Source organism: Pyrgilauda ruficollis, unplaced genomic scaffold (genome assembly GCF_017590135.1).
Source record: "Pyrgilauda ruficollis isolate IOZ18807 unplaced genomic scaffold, ASM1759013v1 scaffold29, whole genome shotgun sequence".
Lineage (NCBI taxonomy): Eukaryota > Metazoa > Chordata > Aves > Passeriformes > Passeridae > Pyrgilauda > Pyrgilauda ruficollis.
The window spans coordinates 12,366,562-12,388,241 of record NW_024524266.1 but is presented as its reverse complement, the minus strand read 5'-3'; the positions used below and the strand labels follow the sequence as shown (position 1 = coordinate 12,388,241).

At 39.8% G+C, this 21,680-nt stretch overlaps 1 protein-coding gene across 6 annotated transcripts; it reads right to left on the bottom strand.

Annotated features, from left to right (window-relative positions):
• Nucleotides 1-264: 264 nt before the first annotated feature.
• On the bottom strand, nucleotides 265-21,680 carry ZFX (zinc finger protein X-linked). 6 transcript variants are annotated; one of them, XM_041472512.1, is made up of 9 exons: nucleotides 21,460-21,672; nucleotides 17,264-17,362; nucleotides 15,850-15,938; nucleotides 14,832-15,398; nucleotides 5,949-6,098; nucleotides 5,612-5,755; nucleotides 5,389-5,523; nucleotides 3,073-3,213; nucleotides 265-1,752 (listed from the first exon to the last, which is right to left on the bottom strand). In XM_041472512.1, exons 3-9 carry the CDS (start codon nucleotides 15,908-15,910, stop codon nucleotides 566-568), a joined length of 2,385 nt encoding a protein of 794 aa, XP_041328446.1. In that variant the 5' UTR covers nucleotides 15,911-15,938; nucleotides 17,264-17,362; nucleotides 21,460-21,672; the 3' UTR covers nucleotides 265-565. The 6 variants fall into 6 exon arrangements, with proteins under 6 accessions (XP_041328446.1, XP_041328450.1, XP_041328444.1 ...); XM_041472516.1 differs by lacking the exon at nucleotides 17,264-17,362 and having other exon boundaries at nucleotides 21,669-21,680; XM_041472510.1 differs by lacking the exon at nucleotides 17,264-17,362.

The following is a 21,680-nucleotide window of genomic DNA, read 5'->3' as shown; positions in this document are numbered from 1 at the left end:
ACTCCTCAACCGGAAAATAGTTAACCTGCCATGAAGTCTGTATAGTTAAAACAGGACAGTCAGGTGGGCCCTAGTGACTTTACTGTCAACATGACAATTCCCCATTTTATACACACCTCTGACAATTTTATCAAGAGAAATTTTGTATTTTTAAAATTCACGACAAAACTGCATTAACATGGACACTGTGAGTATCAACGAGATCAGTAAGATAAATATACTTAAATAAACTATTATGGTTGAAAAATTCAGTAAGAGACAGGGTTTACTTTATTAAATGCAACTTTATTGTTGCCATCTTTTCTTCATTTATTAAACAAACTGAATAGAATTCAGAACACGCTATTGAACAAAAGGTATAAAAGTCAACTACAAGCAATAATCCTATTTTTATACAGCAACAAATCAAATGCACAGTATTTTTTTTTGTTTTTGTTTTTTTTTTTTGTGTGTGGTTTTTTTTTTTTTTGTGTGTGTGATCGCAGGTGATTGGCTTTAAAATAAGCTAACTGCCTGAAAGGCAAATTTCCTTTATAATTCCAGCCATAAGTCTGTGAAAGAGACTTTAAGGCAGCCCAACATCTTTATGATGTCGCATAATGTGCTGGTTCTTCTCTGAAGGCCTTCGGAAACCTTTCTTGCAATACTCACACCGGTGAGGGTAGTCTTTTGTGTGAATGGAAATCACGTGCCGTTTGAAGCCTGAGGCGTCTGTAGTGCTATACTCACAGTACTCACACTGATAAACTTTCCTGCCACTGTGTGTTTTCATGTGTTTTTTCAGCTCATTTTGTTGCCTAAAGCCCTTTCTACATCTCTTGCACCTGAATGGAAGATCCTTTGTGTGAACTGAGAGTATGTGGCGACTCAGAATGAATGGATCTGCAATTTTAAAGTCACAATGTCTGCACTGGTGCAATTTTTTACCTTTGTGAGCCGCCACGTGTTTTTTCAGTTCCGAAGGCCTGTGAAAGCCTTTATCACACATATCACACTTATGAGGATAGTCTTTTGTGTGGACTGAAATAATGTGTCGTTTCAGATCACTCGAGTTTGAGCTCTTATGGTCACAATGCAAACACTGATGTGTTTTACTTTCTTGATGCATAAGCGTATGTTGCTGTAGCTCTTTGGTATCTGAAAAAGTCTGGAAACAAATATCGCACTTCAGCGGCGTTTCCTTACTGTGTTTAGTCTTTACGTGGGTTTTCAAGTTGGAAGAGTCGGCAGATCGGTATTCACAATATTGGCACTGGTAGGGCTTCTCGCCAGTGTGGATCCGCATGTGCTTCTTGAGCTCCGACGGGTGACGAAACCCTTTGCCACACTCCACGCAAATGTGAGGAAAGTTCTTGCTGTGGACAGCCAAAAGGTGGTGACTCAGTAACCCTTGTTCTGCTGTCTCATAATCGCAGAATTTGCACTTGTGCATTTTATTAACTCCTTTGTCCCTGTGCACCATCTTGTGAGTAAATAAAGTTCCCGCGTGAGAGAAGGTTTTCCCACACTCATCGCATTCAATAAGCTTTTCTGTTTTGTTGGTCAGCTTATGACTCTCCAAGTGGTTATGTAAACTTATTTTTTTATTCGTAGTGTAATCACAGTCTGTGCATCTGTATTTCTTCTTAGTAAGAAGGTGCTCCGGGTGGTTTTTCATGTGCCTTTTCAAGAAACCTCTGGATTTAAATTTCTTTCCACAAATCATGCAGGGATAGACTGTCAGTGGATGACCGTCGGGACCAATGATTATTGCTGAAAAACAACAAAAAACCCCTTTATCAATATTATACAACAATACTACACTTCAATAAATGTGAGATGTTAACAGTAAGATTAATTGTTGCGAAAGATGGGATACATATGTTTTACTATACATGTTCTTCACCTTAAGTAATTCTATTTTGAAGAGTTCTGACTGAGTTCACACATTAAATACATGCAGAAACCAATGGCTGGTGCAAAGAACTGCAGCCAACTTGTTAAACTGAGTATCATCTAGTAAGCAAACTACACAATCTTCTCTTGATTCTCCACAAATCTGCAGATAAAGTTTAATCTTGCAGTTTAATCACCTACCACTGACTACAATTCAGATGCCCCGAAACTAACACCTCCTTCTTATGCCATCTGTCACAGCTACAATCTGAAGAGGTACCAAGCAAGAACCAATAAGAACATGTTTTACACAGAGAAACCTCAAAGCTTTGGAAAATATTTGCACTCATCTATCACCCCGATTTGTTTACCCTGAATTTGCCCAAGGATGTTAAAAAAGCTGTCTTGTCCAAAAATGTTTTATAAGGAGAATGGACTAGCTGGAAATAGAAAAGGCCAAATTTAATTTGCACAGTTTACTAACTCAAGCTAAGCTAAACAGAACTCCTACAGTTAAGTCACAATTCAGAAAGAAACTTCTAGTATTATTTAAGGCAAGGCTACTGAAGAAAAAAAGTTGTGTTTTTTCAACTTTATCAAACCAAATAAATATTCTGACCGTAACACAGTAACAGCAGAAAACAAATTATGCTACAGAACATTTCTGTTCTCACAGATGAAAAGAAAAAGATAGGCACAAATGTCAAGGCAATTTTATTTCACCATTAAAAGAGGAAAGGGTATAGAACTTACACTACTGAAAATTTATATATAATGTTCAGACTTTCCAGTCACCTACTGAGCTGATATAATGAAATGCATTGTTCTATATATGTTCAATAAAGACAAAAAAAAAGGGGTTTTAAAAGGCATGATTATAGAATACCATTTATCTAACATTGCCTTTTAAAAAGCTACATTAAACATGAAAACAGGTGTGGCAAGTTAAGTATATAGCTTTTTAACCTTTTGCTATGATACTTTTTCTATGCCAGAAATTGCTTCCTTTAAAATACCTGACACAATCCAAATCACCCATGTATTTAAAATTTGCAAAATAAAATCTGCACTCATTTATAAAGTAGAAGTGTTGTCAACCAAGTAATTCCCCAAATCCCTCTTTTTACAAGACACTCCAAAGGCATCTGTTTATGGGCAAGTGCCTGGATGAATGAGAGCCAGGCACCACATACTCACCTGTCTGATACTGTCTGGACTCAGGTCTCCTCTTCTTCTTTGGTTTTTGCTTGGCCAGCCTCCCAAGTCCAGATGACTCATCTATGTGCAAAAGAGCACTTGCAGTGCCATTCCGACTTTCGATGCCATCGTTATTATTACCTACCAAAGGAAGTTAAAAAGTTACCTACCAACACTGCAGGTAATTCGAGCACAAATTCTACAATGGTAGTAACAGAAATTATAAACTACTATCTGGACATTTAATCAAACTGTAATCATGTACAGCATAAGCTGGAAAATGTCTCACCATGTAACTTGGGTTTTGATTAGTATCATAAGCATTAGCTTTGTTAACATAATTTTACAGGAGTACATAATGTACAGGAATTAATGGCTTTTCATTACAGAGAATTCTTCAAATGCAGCATTTTTTTAATCTCTCTTGTTGCTAATTATGCCCAAAATGTTTAACATTAGTAAATAATAGCATGTCACAATATCCACTGTACCCAATTTTCTTCTCAGTCCTGAAATACAATTTGTGTGTGAGCTCTCATTCACTTCTGTCTGTCTGAATTCACCTGACTGAAGTTTGTCACACACCAAGTTTCTGAACTGGAGCTGCGATCAAAGAATCTTTCTGAACAGCCCATAAAGTGATAAGCAAAGTACACTATTTACTATTTATACACCTGATGCTTTAGCACTTACAAATTCTTTCTACTGGGAACAAAGAGCATGCTCAGTATTGTGTAACAGAAAGAACTGAAGAGTCTTTGCCTCACAGAGCTTTGTGTTTAATACACAAATGATATCACTGTATGTAAAACAAACATGAAGATTACAAATACATTCAAGAAGGAATTTATTGGCAATCAGCTTAATATTGGTGATTTAAGAGCATAAGTGAACTTTTAATAATAAATTTTGTGGTCAAGTATTTACTTGAATCAATAAAAGCCAGCATTTCCTAGTGAAAGCAAAGTACACAAGTAAGACAGGAAGATTCAAGAAAGTGCAATATGCTCAACAGCTGCTCCTTTAGTAGAGTGCTGATAATTAATATTCATGATTAATGTAAGGAGACTCAGAGCCAGGCACATGTGCAGAGCCTGAAGATTCTCACCTATATCCTAGCTCAAGTGTTCTTCTGCCATTTTCAGGCCTTCGTGCTTAACTTCTCCCTGTCCCCACCATCTCTCACCCTGTACGCTAGGCTGCTTACTGCTGACAATGCAACTCCTCCACTGTTTCCCACATTCTTAAATGCTCCTTTCAATTCCATCTCATTGTTTTTAATACATTCTACTCAATTTTGTCCCTCCGCTCCAAAACCACTGAATGTTTAGTATCCAACTTGTTTCAAATTCACTCGATTTCATTTTTAATGCCCACTCAGAGTGGCTTATGTCATTTCCTTCTCACTCAAACTGGGCTCACCAGTATGATCTAAGATAAGGCTTTGGGTGCCCTACCATCCATCCTCTAAGTAACTTTTAAACACACACTGCTCCATGAAATTTTGCCCTTCCTGACTTATGTCCAAGATTCCAGCCCCCACTGTACTCCCAGCACAATTGTCTGCTGGCACCATCACCACAATCCACATCATGCAGACATCTAAGTTTTGTCCTCTACTCCACTATTTCGTTTGTTTTGTTTAGAAGGAGAAAGGGGCAACACAAACATGTTTTCAGATGAAATTCTGATGAAATTCTGGTCTTAAACTTACAAAAGTTTGGGTGTTCACATATCAACGATCAAGAAAAATGGTTCTGCATACTGGAAATACTCTCAAGGTTCTGCTACAACTTTAATATCTCACTCCAACTTCTTTTTATTAGTCAATTCATTATTGCCACTAGTGAAATCATGTTTATATGATCCTTCTAGAAAGCACGCAAATCAAGCTAGACCTCAGTGTTGCTTTTCACTGCTACACTGACTCTTACATATTCCCATTTGCTTACTTTTTTTTGCCCACCCCCAAATAAAAATACTCTGTTCAAGTCCCAAGCCAACTCTCACTGTGTCCCAAAACTCTGAGGAACAGAGGTACTTGAGATTCAATTTTTCAGCTGGAAGCTCATGTATTTCCTCTTTCACATCATGCAAATATGAAGGAAAATGCCTGTTAAATAGAAGCAAGAAGAACCCTGCCTTACAACTTCCCTCTTCCTTTTTTGTTTAAGGTTCATGCTAAGAAACCATTCTTAAACTAAAACTCTAGAAACAAACACAAAATCACAAATACTCTAGACTACCCTCCAAAAACCAATCCCTGGTACTTTGCTGCAGTGGGAGTCAAGAATAATTCTTTCAAGTATTACTTACCATAAGCTGCTGCCCAAGCTATGGGCATGAAAGTTTTAATTTCGGTGTCATCGATTTGCTGTTCATGGGTGGCTGCAGCATCCTCCTCTCCTACAATCACCTCCATATAAACCTCATCAGCTATTTCTGCAACATCTAAGATAAAAAGAAGTTAAAAAAAAATAGGAATGCTGCACTGCTGAAAGTGAAAATCCCTTCTCCCAAAGGAAAGCCACCTACTTACTTAAGTCTTCGTCTTCATGCTGAGAATCATTTACAGTCATGTAAACCATTTTCTCCCTTGGAATACGAATACTGCTATTTTGATCGAGCAATCCAACTGCGTGATCATTCTCTGGCTCGCTCTCCACAATGTCTACTGTGCCCCCTAATTAGGAAGACCAGAGCAAAATATTTTAAATACATGTCACCAAAACCTATGCTAAACCAGAAAAAATTCGAAGTTTGTCAACTCTTTAATATCAGACTCACAGGTTTTTACATACCACTTGAGAGAAACCACAGTCTCATGCAAAATTTCAAGTGTCAGGTTGGAGTATTCTCAAACATGTGTATTTTACCTAAATCGTCTTCTCCAGGGTCTGCTTTGAATATATAGACCTTGATGACTTCTGGACAAATGCCATCCACTTTACAAGAGCCACTTTCTGACTCTGCTTCCATGGTAATTTCAGCAGAACCTTCGTGTTCTATCTTACCAGCATCATCCACTACAAAAACAAGTTGTTACAATTACCCAGTCATATGCAGACAGACATATATGAAAGACATTTATTAATTTATGACTCAAATTTGGAAGCAGTTTAAAATTAAAAAGTTGCGATAAAGAACCTACCCATTAAATTTTTTTTTCATGTCCTTGAAAATAGTGACAATAAACACAAAAATAAATTCAAGCTGTTATCCTCTAGTTAAGGTGGAAGTGCAAGAATGCTGCAATGACAGAACTAGAAGCATGAACACCGCACCAGGCAATGCTAATAAGGGAACTGTGATCTGCATCAAGATGATGGTAGGAAGAAAGTACACATAAATACTTCACTCTGTGGCATAATTTCACTTATTCTCTGTTTTAATTGCTTTCTCCTTCACAACTAATAAGCTATTAATTGTTCTTTTCAAAAGCATTATCTGCTGCTCAACCCTGTCTCTGATGCAAGTGATACTACTGCTGGCCGTCAGAACTGGTTCCCTGAAAAGCACTGGTACTGGGGCTTTTCCAGCTGCCAGGAGAGGAAACCTGAAGGCAACTCCAGGAAGAAACTCCTCCCCTTTCCTCATGCCCTCCACAGCTGGGGAAGGAGCACAGGGCCGAGTGCTGCCCTCCCACTGCAGCGCTGGGAATCTGTCCCTGGTGTCCTTCCTGCAGGACCCAGCCCTGCACTCCTGCTGCAGCCCTGTGCACTGGTGTCCTTCCTGCAGGACCCAGCCCTGCACTCCTGCTGCAGCCCTGTGCACTCCCAAACTTTGCTCTCCCGCCTCCAGAAGGGCACCCACACCACGCTCCAGTCTGAGCTGCTGAAACTTGCCCAGAATCCCACATTACCCATGGCTGACAGCCAGCTTTACAAGGAACACACTTGGATTTTTGAGGTATACTGTACACAGGCACCTCCCCCATCTTACTTTACTAAGAACAGGTTTTCAAGAAAAAAATAGTAAGTATGCATTCACAAAAATCAAATCCAGCTCTCAAGACCTTTGAAGAATCTCCCAATTTTCAGAAGCCCCAGATGTTTCTTCAGTATAGAAATTATTTAAGAATTCCTAACATGACAAGATACTTTTGTAATTCGTGACTTTACTGTCACTCCCTCAGAGTCATGCATGCCTTCAGCTCATGACAGAATGACATGGAATTTATACTAATAGAAATCTAAGAACTGTCCTATAAATGGTGAAGAATTTTTAACTACCATGCCTAGGACATACCAAATACTTCACAAAGTATGCTTGCTTTACTAGCACTCATTGAACTACCCTCATAAATAAATCATAGCTTTACTACTCAGTAACTGCATTCTTAAATTTAATACATACTTTAAAAAAGCTCAAAATGTTATTACTATTATTTTCCTGCCATTAAGTCAATAAATTAGCCTTTGAATTAGATAAACTATCACGTTCTGTCTCATGTATCAAACATAACTGTATTTAAGAACAATTTCTCAATCAGGCATCATTACTCACAGAAAATATGAATGTACATTAAATTATAAAGCACTAACATAAATTAATCTGTCTCTCTCCTTACCAAAAGAACAGCAGAAAAAAATAAATATTTGAATGCCAAGATCATGATCAGTGGCCATGGTACAGATTGTTTCAAGCAGTAGGATGTTAAAAAAATTACTTTGTGTCACAGGACAACATAACATCTTGTAGCTGAACCCCAAAGCATTTAGAAGTAAAACCCGTAAGATGTTCTTTTGAATCACATTAACAATGCAGCTCCACAGTATGTATATTCAGTTACTAACAGACTTTCAAATATCATTGGAACTCTGACAAAAAAAGAAAACTTGCTTTTGTTCCTACACTACATTTATGCTGCTGCTCTCCCTTAACTTGGCTGTTTCCAGAGTCAGGCACATTTACTTGGAAGGTTTTCAAATCAGTGTAGACTGACTTTACACCTCTGAAGCCAAAAGGGAAGTCTGCCACCGAGATCAACTGATGCTGGAACATACCCACAAGGAAGGAAAATTATGGCTGAGTCAATCAGAGAGAAAACAAATCTGTGTACATGATGTGAAACAGGTCCATTTCTTTTAACCAAACCAGAGTTTTTTACTTCCATTTATACATGGAAGTACCCATTAATAGCTTTCACACAACAGAAGAATTCTAGGTCTTAAAAACATGCTCTATTCATGCTTTGAAATAAGTTCTCCAAGATTCTAAATATTATTTTATTCAACATAATAAAAAAATTGTTATACAATTTAGAATGTGTTTATCCCTGAATTTCCTTTATATTCAGCATTGTTTTAAAATATAACTGGTTTGAATATTTTTAACAGAGCCATTAAACTGTAAGGAAATTGATGTGTAGGAGGTATGAGGCCAACTTTTCTCATCCAAAAGGAAAAAAAATTCACTCTTGACAGGTAGTAATACTTTAAAAACTGAAGTCCTCGATGCACTTGAAAAGCAGTAATATTTGCAGTATAGTAACAGGTAACAGGATGAAAAATAGGGTAAAAAGATAGGAAAAAGATAAAAATCAAAGGAAGAGACAAACAAGGTGAAAGAGAATGGGTATTATTACAGAAAGTACCATTTCCAAGGTATTTTGAACTATGGCTACACAAGCATTTATTTATACTGATTCACTGGCAGCGTTTTATGAAATTTGCTTTCCATTTAACATTTGCCCATTCTGCATTCTCCATGTATCTCAGTCTCACAATTTGAGAAAATTATATTCACAAATACTTGACTGATCAGTGTTTCAAGTTGGAACTCTGATTATATTAATTTTTCATTTGAATTCATAGCCCATCAAGGGATCCCACAAATTACCATCTATGGTTGATCTTCTTTCATATTGCTCCTCTTGGACATTAACAAAAAAACCAATATCAAACAAACAAAAACAAAAAAAAACCTGCAAAAACCCAACAACAACAAATCCCCCTAAAAAACCCAACCAAATAAAAGAAAATACTTAAAAGAATTAGTTAAACTTCTAAGAGACCACCTCCTTTCAAGTAGAGCCACTGAGCATTACTAAACTAATCACAAGTCACATGCTAGAAAAACGTTCAGGCCAGCATTACTCCAGTGCTGTCGTACCTGTGCCTCCATTTTACCAGTTATGAACGGGACATTAAAAACTTTAAATGTCTGATTCTTTCCCCCCTATACTAGCTGGTAGCTTTCACTCAGTAAACAAGTGGATACAGACTAAATCTCAAGAGTTAAAAAAACCCCAAACAAAACAAAACCCAGAAAAATTACTAGACACAGTATGATTTTACACGAATTGCAAGAATGCAGTCTATGGTTATTTTGCCAAAATTCTTCACAGACTTCATTGATTAGAGTAGCCTGCTCTTTGCATACTATGAGCTGCAAGAATCAAGTAAGTATGTGCTTCTCCAATGTTGCAGTAATTGCTTCCATATAAAGATAATGCTAGAATTGTGATTAAAAGCACAAACAGATGAGAAAGGTATCACACAACATGAAAGCCACAGCATATTTAAAACCTGTCCCATTAGTACTTATAAAGAAATCAACAGTAAGAGACCAACAGGTAAAAAAAGGAGTAAAGAATAAAGTGAAGAAACAAAAGATCCAGGCAACGACAACAACAGATTCTACGTGATCTATCACAATGACAATCACTAGAAAGCACTACATTTAATTTAAAAAATCATATCATAAACAAGTAACAGCCAAAGGACAATTATCTCCAGTATCTCTACCCCTCTATTAAAACAGGTTCAATGGCACTTTTGGGACAGAAACAAGCTCCTATGCATTGATAATCAACTCCATACTTGAAGTCCTATTGAGGTCAGTTTCCCCACACAGAAGCACAACTGTCAGGCCAAGATCCTGATTTGCTTCAATAGAACATCTTTTGTTTAACCATGATACATACACTTTCCCCTAGAAGTTGCTTTTAGTTTTTTTTTTATATCAGATATTTGAGGGATAGGCAGATAAAGACTTTGTACCATTACAGTGGTTTGTTTCTAATTAAGAAATGCAAATATAACTGTGTTTATTTTTAATGGATTCCATAACTTTCTAAACTTTTTCTTTCCTACCATTTCTCCTCTATGTGGGATTAATGAGGAAAATAAAAGGATTATAAAAAATAAAATTCACTTAAGCACAGACACCTTCCAGCTTTTTCAAGTACCCACTGCTTATTGCTAAAGAACACACCAAAACAAACAACCGAAGGAAAATTTTATCTACACCAGTTAAACAGATCTTAAAAATGTGTCAATGGAGCAATTAGACAAAAATCATCTATTTTGTCAGCCTTTATGTTCCCAAATGGTTCTCTTAGCTGCTAAAAAAGTGTGCATCATGGGACACTTGTCTGCTTACAAAATAAACAACCCTATTCAAGCATTCTTAATGAAAAAAGCCATTACTAACTACTTCCTCTAAAATAGATTAAAAGCACTGTTTTCCCCTGACTTTGTTCAGTTATTTGTGACAGAAACATCTACTTCACTCAACAGCAGACAATTCCTAGTCCCTTGAAGAAGCTATTTTTACCATACACTTATTTCTTGAATGGCAAAGCACGTTTCCTAACCTATGAGAAAAGAGAAATCTGCACTATTTTCATTTTAATTCATTGCTTTTACATGTGAGTACATCCTATGCATCTAAAGGTCTCTCCAGGGTAGTAATCTAGTAGAGGTGTAATTCCTGAGCTCCCAGCTGGGATCTAACACCTGTCCTTCTTGTCCTCTGCCCCAGCACCCAAACCAGACTAAGCTCTGAGGCATCACTCAGCCCAAGGTAACTCTTTATTTCCATCACCTCTCAGGGCAACCTCCTGAGCAGCCTGAGCTGCAACAACTGTTGGTGCCACTCCAGCGGTCAGACAGAGGCATAGCAGCAAGTTCTATCTTTGAGAAAGAAAAATGTGATTTCCTGCACCTTTAGCAACCTCCAGGGAAAGAGGAAGGTATTTATGCTAAAAAATCAATTAAAAGCATTTTGCTTTCTTGACTCGAAGTCTACTGGATGGCCCTAAGGAAAAGCATGAACCCTATGGCCTGGTATATCAGATCCATTGCTTTCAACAAACATCCAACGAGGATGAAAAAAGATTGATTTTCACTGGCCTAGGTGAAACCTTTCTCTCTCTGTAAGTTACCCTGGGTTCGGACTCCTGTAATGAAAAGTGTTGATTCAGATAAAACAAACAAGAGACATGTCTAACTCAGAGAAAAGCAAGGGGATAAGGGGATGGATAGATGGATGGATGGATGGATGGATGGCTATAACACAGCTCCCATATCTGCAAATATTTAAATTCTTAAAGCTGCAGTTTAAGCCTTGTGAGGCTATCCTTCACTCTTTCCAGACTCCTCTTGTCAAACTTTTGTCCCTCACTATTTTTACTGCAGTAAGAGTATATGAGGATACAACCTTTCATCTTATAGAATCAGTTAATACCAGAGGATGTGTCTACCATTGCCAAACAGAATGAAATCAGACAAAAAAAAATTCCATTTCCATCTCATTGCCAGGTGCAGGGCACCGCTTTCCTGGGTTAGTAAATGTAGGATGTTTGTTTTGTTTTGACAAACGCCAGTTAATCTCACCACTACTGTTTCACTTACAGGGAAATGGTTTTCCAAGCTACCAAGTAATTAATACCAGTGTGAGTCACAGCACAATTTATACTTTCCTGACCCAACTCATGAACTGGCTTGTTATGGAATATGCAAAAGGAAAAAAAATTATCAAACTTCCTTTCATCTTTTTCAAGCCACTAACTAGTAGGTTTGCATTCTTAGTTGAATGAGTATCTGATTCTGCTCTGCTTTAAGTGCCCCGAATCTACCAAGGAACAGAAATTAATCTTGAGGGCAAAGACAAAGTATCCAAGAAAAAAAATAAGTACATCAAAAAGTAACTGGTGATATAAAGCTCTGCCAAGAAGCACTGCCTTGAAAATGAAGACAGCAAAGGCATACTAATGCCAAAACTAAATTAAATCTAACTGGGAAAAGTATTAAAATACTGAGCTCATTGAAGCAAAGTCACAGAATGAAACCCACAGGAACTGTGCTCTTTGAAAAGACAAACCAGTCTGAAATCAACAAAGAAGGTAGAAACACAACATTAAAAAAATGTACACACAGATTACTCATTTCAAATCACTTGTTTTCAGGATAAAGCTAAGAAAATGACCTTAAGAAAATATATGTATACTCAGCTCATTAGAAACAAAAATGGAAGTGCTTATAGAGAGCCACAAAACAGGGAAAAGAAAAAGACTTTGCCAATAGCTTCCACTGAAGAGAACAGATGGAGAAACCTACAACAGAAAGAACACAAAGTGTCCCCTGCTTTTCAAGCGCGTATCTAAAAGAAGACAGGCAAAGGCATTCTGAAGAACACAGTCTAGCTCACAGATCTGGGAAGCAGAAACATTTGACTACTACAATGGCAGACAAGATTACATTCCAACATCTGCCCCTGCAGTTCAGGGATCAAACACAAATTTACAAGTTAGGATGAAAAACCCAAAACTGGATTGGCTGATGTTACTACCTTCTGAAAACTAAGTTCAACTGAAGAACTGAGACAGGCATCAGATCAATGAACACACACACTGCTGATGAAAAAAAAAAAAAATTCAAATAATATTTTTCATACAACAAAGAGACTGTTTGGCAAGACAGCCTTTACTTGATGGAAAAGCACTAGACTCTGCCTTCACAACCAGAAGAACTTGTTAAGCAGGCTTTAAACACAGTAGGTGGTAGTAGGGACTTCCCTTTAAAATTAACTGTAGAACATTAAACACAAATAGAACGCCTATTTTGTAGCATAACGATTATTTCAAATGCTGGCTTATTTAAGGTTCTGAATCTAAACAAAGTACATTGCAAGAGACATTTAATAATAAATAAAGTATGAAACTGCAGAAGTACGTGACTGAAGATGGAGACTACCCCAGCACAAGGGAACAACTGAGTTTCTGTGCCTCCTGCCAGTCACCACCTGTTAACAACTGGTGCATCTAAGAAGCCTTCCCAGCTAGGTAGGGATCATCCAAAATGGCCTCTACCAAGACATTCTGTCCTTGTTCAGCCACTGCCAGCGATGAACAGGATACACATCCACCCACACCTCTCTGTGCATTTACACAGGCATGGTTTGCAAAGCGCTCCATGGCACCAGCCCCAGAGGCCCTGCTCTGAAGGAGGAAAACCTGCACAGGATGGGTGAGCAGAGACAGGGGCAACAGTGCCTTGAAGAGCTACAGCCAAGGATATGGAAGAGGGAAGGATCACCACCAGAAGCAGGCCTCAATTATCCATAGGCAGATTATCCAGTCTGTTGTCTAACTATGCAGCAGGTTCAGAAGCATTTGAGCTGCTTTCATCAGATTTAACTTGGGTCCAGAATCAGGAAGTTTTATTTGTACCACACCAGACAAGACTACATTTATCAGTCTGGGTCAATACAATTTCAGAACAGATGCCCTGACCTATTTCACCTCAGTACAATCCTGCAGTTTAATTTACAATATTTTGCGTGATCCATATTTTGCATTATCCCATTTCATTGTTTTCCCAGATAATAGAGAATTAACTGTACCTCATATAAACTCAAAACATGGCTGCAACAAGGTTACTCAAGGAACTCAAGAGATGATAAATTAAGAAATGCAGTGATCCTAGGTAAGGAGAAGCAACATTAAAATTCGTAAGTACAGAATACAAAATTAAAACAAGTTATTATACATTTCAAAAGTATGTCCAAAAGTAAAGAAGGGGAAAAAAGGAAAAAAAAAAGAAAAAAAGCTAACTGAAGCAAAGCATGAAGTACACCTCATAAACAGAATCATTTAACACCACACAAAACTGAAGTGCTTGAAATGGCAATTAAACAAACCAACCTAACATGGCTTTTCTATTTCTACAATAAAAAAATGTTCAGCATGACACTGTGATGTTCCCAGGTGCTGCACTGAGTGATCACTATAATAAGTAACATACTTAAACTCTAGTTCACACAAATGGATATCCTCAGTAGAAAAAAAGATTGATGATACGCTCAATTTTTCTCCACCTTCTATTTAAGCCCTTTGAAATACAATTCAAATGGATTGTGCTACTGCTCCTAAGAGAGATTAAGATATTCCCAGCTATGAGCAGCAATAGCTACTCTTTTTGTTAGCTGCATACCTCTGTCCTTTGCTTAATCAAGAGAAGAAATCACATCCTAACAGCAAAGAAAACCATATTGCTGTCTGTATCCACAATAAATGGATAGAGGTCAGGGCTTAGCAAAAAAACAAGACAAGGATTGGATTTTCAGAAACCACTGTTTTTTTCTCTTTCTTTTGCATAAAATATTTTTGTTTCCTTAATGTCTTGGTAGCCATCATGGTAGCCCGCACATATAAGCATTTTTAAACATTGTCACATTAATTTTCTTTCAGTTCTTATTAAGTATATGGCATTTGGTTTACTGGAATTCTTACTCTTTTGTTCATATACTACAAATTGCTACAGAAATAACTTATCATCAGATATGCATTTGCCAGTATTTCTCTCCATCAGCTTCACCGGAACTTTTATCTGGTACACACTCCTAAAAATCCCTCTATGTGAGATCTACATTTCAATAAAAAATAAAGAAACTCTGCTTTGGGTATTAAGCCCTCCCTCAGATATTTCAAGCCCATATCGTAAGAACATTGATAGCTTTACCCAAACACTTACAGGAAATCATAAGGTAATCATCACAGTTGCCCTTCTCATCTTGATGTTCCACAGGGATTCCATTGGCATCAATCACTGCCTCTGATGCACAGTCTGCCACCAAGACTTCCTCAGAAACAACATCTGTTCCCAGAGTATCAGTGACAATATCTGCTTCCTCAACGTTATCATGAACTACATGTTCTACGTGTCCAACTTCAGGTACATGCATTGACTCAGTTGTCAGTACATGTTCTGGTATAGACATTGTCTCTGCTGTTATGTCAGAAGCTAAAACATCATCTGGGACAGTGCAATGAGCCAAAGAAACCTCTTCAGCTACGTCTGTGTCCAGCACTTGCTCAGGAATAATGACTGTTTCAGACACGTCTGGCTCGTCCATGATATCTGGGCACTGAACATCCTCGATAACAACATCCTCAATGACATCCTGGATTACTACGGAGTCTGGATCATCAGGAACAAAATTATGCACAGTTATATCTGAGTCGACCACATCTGAAACAAATACTGTTTCCTGTACTTCCACAACAATCTGATCTCCATCCATGTGTGCTGCATCAGCTCCTGAAAAACACAATTAAAACAGCACTTAAAGTGTAAAAGTGTCTCATATGAGGTAGTTAATAACTGAAGTTACTTCTGTTCCACTTCAACTTTCACATTGTGCTGCACTTTAGTAAAACAAACATAACAGCATATGAACTACTAAGGTAGATAGATAAAGCAAGTCCTCAGTAGATGCTAACATAATTAAGATGAACAAGATTTTCTCTTCCGAAAAAGATTCTCTTCCAAAAAATCTAAAAGATTTTTAGACTCTCCCCCAACACCCAAACTATTACTTGACTGAAAGAACAGTAGCTCATTCATATTGCTGTGAGTAATAAAAACAACCCGAACTCAAAAGCGACTACTCTCTACAAAAGCATTGATGCAGCACAGCACTTCTCAGCAAAGGCAGAATAAACAATAGTCAATTGCATCAATCTCATCTATGTATTATCTCCTTACAGACCTGTTGGATCAAAAAATGCATTTGGCTCATGTGGCTGCAATTCAAGCCCATCTTCATCCATGGCCTTGAACTCTCATCAGTCACAGTGTCTGTATAAGATAAAGAGGAAAGGTTATTTCACTTGTATTAGGTGAAAAAGGTTGCCTCTGTCTATGCACTGAAAAGTTGACATTTTGGGTGCATGAAAGTTAACACACAGCACTTCATGACTTCAAGATGAACCGGATTTTACTCAGGGTCCTTCAGTCTGGGATGCTAGCAATAATACACTGGATGACCAAACACCCACTGTTGGAACTAGAGTGTGAGGTCCAACACTTTGGGTCCATTTCTCAAAACACTATGGCTTCACAAATACAGAAGCAGCTCATAAAGGAATGTGAAAATATGATTTTTATATAATCTTAATTTAAAAAAAAGGAAGAAATTAAGACAAAGCCTAGACATATTCCTGTGAGAACCTTAATCCAACATATTCCTACTCAAGGAACTCAAGTCCTTACTGGATGGGGAGGAATACAGAACTGTGAAATCATTAAGGCTCAGTGTGATAAGTTAAACACAGAGATCTCATTATCTGAAATGCACACCAGTTCTGATGTCCTCATGTTCACTCTTGGACAGTCAGGAAGAGTCACTCTTATGTCACTACAGGAACTGAAATCATCAATGTAAACTGCTTCCAGAGCATAACATCCAATGTTTTCAAACCTAGATCTGCAAATATTTTCAAAACTCTTGCCCTAAGACAAAGTACCATAAGTATCACAAATTAGTTCTCAAAAATTACCAAATGTCATGTTCTACCAAAATTTTTGAACAGCATGTCAGTATTTCAATGCATATTGATTTAGGATTTCAGCCTTCTTAATGAAAGAACCAAACAAGACCTCAAAGTTAAAATACTTGCAAAAGTGTAAAACTGCCATCTAAGTTTTGCTGCTTAGGTATGTGCATTACAGTTAGGATCAGGCAAACCTAGTTAGGTAAAATGCAGTCTAAGATAAACTTGTACTACTCCCTCGCACTGAAGTCCAACTACTTTCCCACGTGCAGAACAAGCAAGAGGTAACAGAACGTTGCTTCACATTTCTGCTTGTATTTCTGTAAAAGTGGAAGGTGTTATTTTTCTTCCTCCAAACTTTCTCACAGTCACAGGCAGAAAGCTTCCCATTTCCATGATGCTTTCACAAAAGACAGACAAAACATACAGATTCTATCCAAGGTTTCCATAAGAATCATAACCTTTCCAAATTATATCAACTACCATTTACGTTCATTAAGGCTTTATCAGGGAAACTGCTATACAAAAGAAAAAATTAACTAGTCCAAAATACGAATCTAAACCCATAATCTAGAACAAGTATTTTCTAATTTGCCCCACTTTTTAGCTCAAATTTTCTCAATTCTTCACCTCTGGAACTCTCCTTTGGGGTATTGTCCAGCCTCCAGTGCAGTCACTCAGGTCTTCTCTTTTACAGAAGCTGAGGGAGAAATATAGCCAGACATAGAACTGGAAGAAAAATAGTGGAACACTAGTAATTTTCCAAGGTGTTCTGTATTTGTGTGATGCTCAGCTGGAAGGCTTCCGTGTTTTAAAGACATCTGTGCTAACAAGTCATTGTGGTATTCAACTGGACACAAATTGCCTCCCAGTTATCCTGTCAAGCACTTCCACCCAAAGTGCACACTATGAAGAGGAACAGCTCTTCACCCAATGCTTTTTTTCAGAACCAAGAACAGAAGAAAAGTGTTTCTCAGCCTCAGACACAAGAAATAGCTTGACTGATAGCAATCAACTTCTGCCATGCCACAGAAACAAGAACAGAGTAACAAAATCCCATACAGTAATTCTAGCAAGAATTATTCATACCCAAGTTGCTTTCCTCCCATCTATTTGGTGTACACCCACCCAGTCTACTACCAATGTCCTTCCTATTCATCTTGTCATATTTTCTGTGTTGCCTGTCTACTTTCTTCTCTTCTGTTGCTTCTTTTCCAACTTTTGGTGTGCCTGCACCAATATCATGTTCATTACATCCCCTGCTCATTTCATCCCTCCATCTTCTAACTACAGTACCCTCCCATCACTCACACAAACCTCTGCTACTCATCAATTTGTAGTAAACATTGTATGGACAATGAGGAGGGTTTTTTTTTATGGCAGGAGACAAAGGGGTACTAAGGTTTGGCAGAAATAAAACTGCCTCTCTCCTCAGACTACACATACATAAGAAGATGGAGCTCTGTCTAGATTTCTGGGAAAAGTTCAGCTGCCCTTTGTGCCTGTGCTTTTGAAGGCTGTATTATCATACACATCAGCCTGCCATCTGCTGCGACCTGACCAGCCTGAAGCGTCAGTTCAGCACCTGAAGAACTGGCATTCATTTCCTCTGCTTCCTGCTTTCACCACCTACCTGACCACTCCACCACAAATTCCTGCTCCTCATGATTCATGCCTGTACTTTCTCTATCCTATCTGCTCCCTAAATTCCTCACTTCACTAAGTGAGGCAGTCTTTCACTGTCCTTCTGTCTATCTTCCTCACCCCTGACATGCAGAGGTCTCCATCACTACTTTCCAGCTTCCTCTAAGTGCCTGCTGACACCATCTCTTCCCAGTTTTTCTCGTTTTCTGGATTCCAGGCAACAGATTCCAAACCCAAAATGTCCCTGTGGTGTTCAAGAATTGCAGTTTCACAGCAGTGACAGCCCAGCACACCACATAATTCTGTCCTCTTCTGTACTGTTCAGGTCTTCTCACCTACACTGGCAAAATGTGCTCATAACAAAGGCTCAGGCTCCAACAAATCAAAGACACTTCCTGGCACATGGCCTTTCAAGTCTTAAAAAGAGTCTTAAAAAGACAACCAACATTTGTTTTGGTGCTTGTTCCAGAGTAGAAAGAAATTTCAATGGTTTTTTTTTTTTCCCTCTTACTAAATAATGTTTCTCAAAATGTGCTTCAGCATACAGACCCAGCCACCTCTTACCCCTGTGCAGGACCAAAAAGAGTTTGGAAGTGCTCCACAAGGGCACAGGCCTCACACCCACAGAAATTTGCTGCAAGAAGATGACTGAAAGAGGATGCAGGCACTTAAAACAGGAATTAACTGAACTGAAATAATAAAAGTGTCCAAATCAGAATCTGCAATCCAAAAAGGCATAAAGTAACTTGTCCGTGGCTGAGGAAAAAAAAATACAAAAAGATTCCTGAAAACGCTTCAGTGTTTGAGCATTCTAACTAGGAGATGAGAAAACACTGTTTCTTCCTCCTTGCTCTTCTGAGCAGAGGGTGAGCACAGGGGTACAAGACGCAGCCACACAAAGGAAGGAACACCACAGCGCTCTGTACCGGCAACAGCAGCTCCGTGACACAAGAAATACCAGAGCTGCTTCTTGCAAGCACCACAGAGAACACCTTCAGCTCCCTGGCAAGCACCCCAAGCGCTCTGCTACCATAAAGGCTAGGAAGCAATTCCAGCTGTTCACTTTTCTGCAAGATTCCAAGAAGGACAGAAACTCCTCTCAGTCCTTCCAAAACATTCCAGCTGACATTTACCTCAGGACCCGAGATTCTGGCATCAAAGCTAACAGAATCAATTTTTCAGTTCCATCTTGGGAATCCAAATTCTCAAAGAAAAGCTGGTGCCCAGCCTTGTCCCTTCACTTAATCCTTCTCAACTGTGTGTCTCTTTGCTCAAATCGCAGGAGTTCTGGTAACATCCTTCTACCACTCGGACCAAAAAAAAAAAAAAATCTGAGGCATCCAAGATCAGGTTTTATAACCTCTGAAAAGAACTAAACACCTACACCTTTTACTTGGCTTAGGTCCATGCCAGCTTCACATGGATCAAGAACTAATACAACTCTGTAATATACTTAATTCTGTCCATACAGTTAGTTTTTACAAACTGATTTTTATCTATTTACTCAGAGACTTGGCTGATTTTAGCTTTATGGAAGTCAAGGTAACATTTTCAAGTGGAAGGACAGATGGAAAATTACTTATTAATGGAAGAAATGGTATTATTATATTATCAATAATCTTCCAAAATAAAAATTATCATGAGAGCAATCAGTCAAGAAAAGCAATGCAGACAGTGCACTGTCACATTACAGATCCTTGACTCAAAAGACCTACCAAGGCAATCAAGATGAAATAAAATGAAATAGACAAGGTGTCATGTTTTAAAGGAGCAACTTTAAAAATAGAGCTCCTTAAAAGAAGTTTAAACATTCTGCAGAAACTGTTTCTCTGCTCTCACCAAAAACAAACAAACAAACAAAAAAAAAAAAAAAGGGGGAAAAGGAAAAGGAGAAAAAAGGGGAAACTTCAGAAAAGCCATCCTTGTGAGAAAGAAACACAAAGCATAGTTATTTGCCTACTCCTAATTTTTAGTAAGGCCATAAACCAAATACCCAAGCAGCAAAACTCTTACAAATCAAGCCACAAAGCAGCAAAATTCCCCACGTGCAAGTGCTGGCCCCTACCCACGCTGGGATGACTTAGTGTACAGCCACAACCGTGCTCCCGTCGTGCCTTGCTCCAGCCCATTAAAAACTGCGGCACGCCTGGCATGTCCCATTTGGGTGAGAGCCCCGGGCCAGCGCGGCTCCGCGAGCTCCTGAGGCAGCGCCGGGCTGTCCCCGCCGCTGCTGCAGTGTCACAACTCGCCTGACGTGACCCACTTGTGGGAAACGCAAGGCACACACACACGCACACTGCCCTCAGTCGCACACATACGAAAGGCAAAAAAAACCCCTACAATCCCTACAGGATTTCATTCCTGCCTTGAAAATTATCCCCGTTATTATTAGGTGGAGAAACCGAAGAATAAAAACGACATTGTAACAATGTGATCGTTCAGCTGCTAATTTCTTGACGCATCTCCCTCAGCTTTGGCAGGGGAATCAGTGCTGCTGTTCTCATCGCGGTTCCGTAAAAAAAAAAAAAAAAAAAACCTCGTCATTCCCCTCTTTGTTGTAGTTCCGTGGTGGGGTATTTGCAGAAACCGGTTAAAGAAAAGGGTTTTCTCCAGATTTCACTGGAATGTTGTGCGCCAGACGACAGTAATTCCAAAGGAAATAAGCTAATTCCTAACGAAACCTAAATTAGGGAAATAACCGATCCCAGGCGCACCTTTGAACCAGCACCAAGGGGGCCCCAAGGGGATTAGGGGGCTGCTTACGGGGCGAGTGGGCGAAGGCGGCTGCGGGAGAGCTCCCGGCGCTGCCGAGCCCGCGCCGCCCGAATCCCCGGCAGGAGGAGAGGAAGCAGATGGCGGGGCAGGAGAGCACTCGACCGGCAGCCCCAGCCAGCCGGAACGCGCCTCGGCGCGCTGCGCCTCACAGTGTGGCAGCGGGAGGCGGGGAGGGTGTGGAGGCTGCGGGCGGTCCCTGCCGGAGCCCCGAGGCTCCCCCGCCCAGCCCGGCCCGCGCGGGGCCCCGGCTGTGCGAGCGATTAATTCAAGATGGCGCCGGCGCCCTCCGCCCCCCCCCGCGCGCCGCCATTTTGTCTCCTCCTCCAGACACCTCCGAGCCCCCCCCGGCCGGGCCTGCGGCCCCTCACCGGCCCCACTCGCCTCCCCCCGCGCCCGCAACCACCCACCTCCACTCCGCGTTCCTCACGCCACCTGCCCCGCCGTCCCGGGCCGCGCCGGGCGTGTGGAACTCGCCGGCGCAGAGCCCGCGGCCCGCTCCTGTGGCGGAGCCCTGGCGCGGCCTAGCTGCGGCCTCCTCGCGGCCTGCGCCGCGGCCTGTGCGGGCAGGGGGAGGCCCGGGCCGGGCGGGCGGCAGGGCCCGGCCCGCGGCTCTTACCGTGCGGGTGCC

What these genes read in the sequence shown, in the direction of transcription:
- ZFX (XM_041472516.1), bottom strand. Translation starts at nt 15,910, where the DNA reads ATGGATGAAGATGGGCTTGAATTGCAGCCACATGAGCCAAATGCATTT. An exon ending in TGATTACCTTATGATTTCCT is followed by an intron (nt 6,099 to 14,831) that starts GTAAGTGTTTGG and finishes TTGTTTTTGTAG; the next exon opens with TGGATGATGCTGGTAAGATA. An exon ending in AGCTTGGGCAGCAGCTTATG is followed by an intron (nt 3,214 to 5,388) that starts GTAAGTAATACT and finishes TTCCTTTGGTAG; the next exon opens with GTAATAATAACGATGGCATC.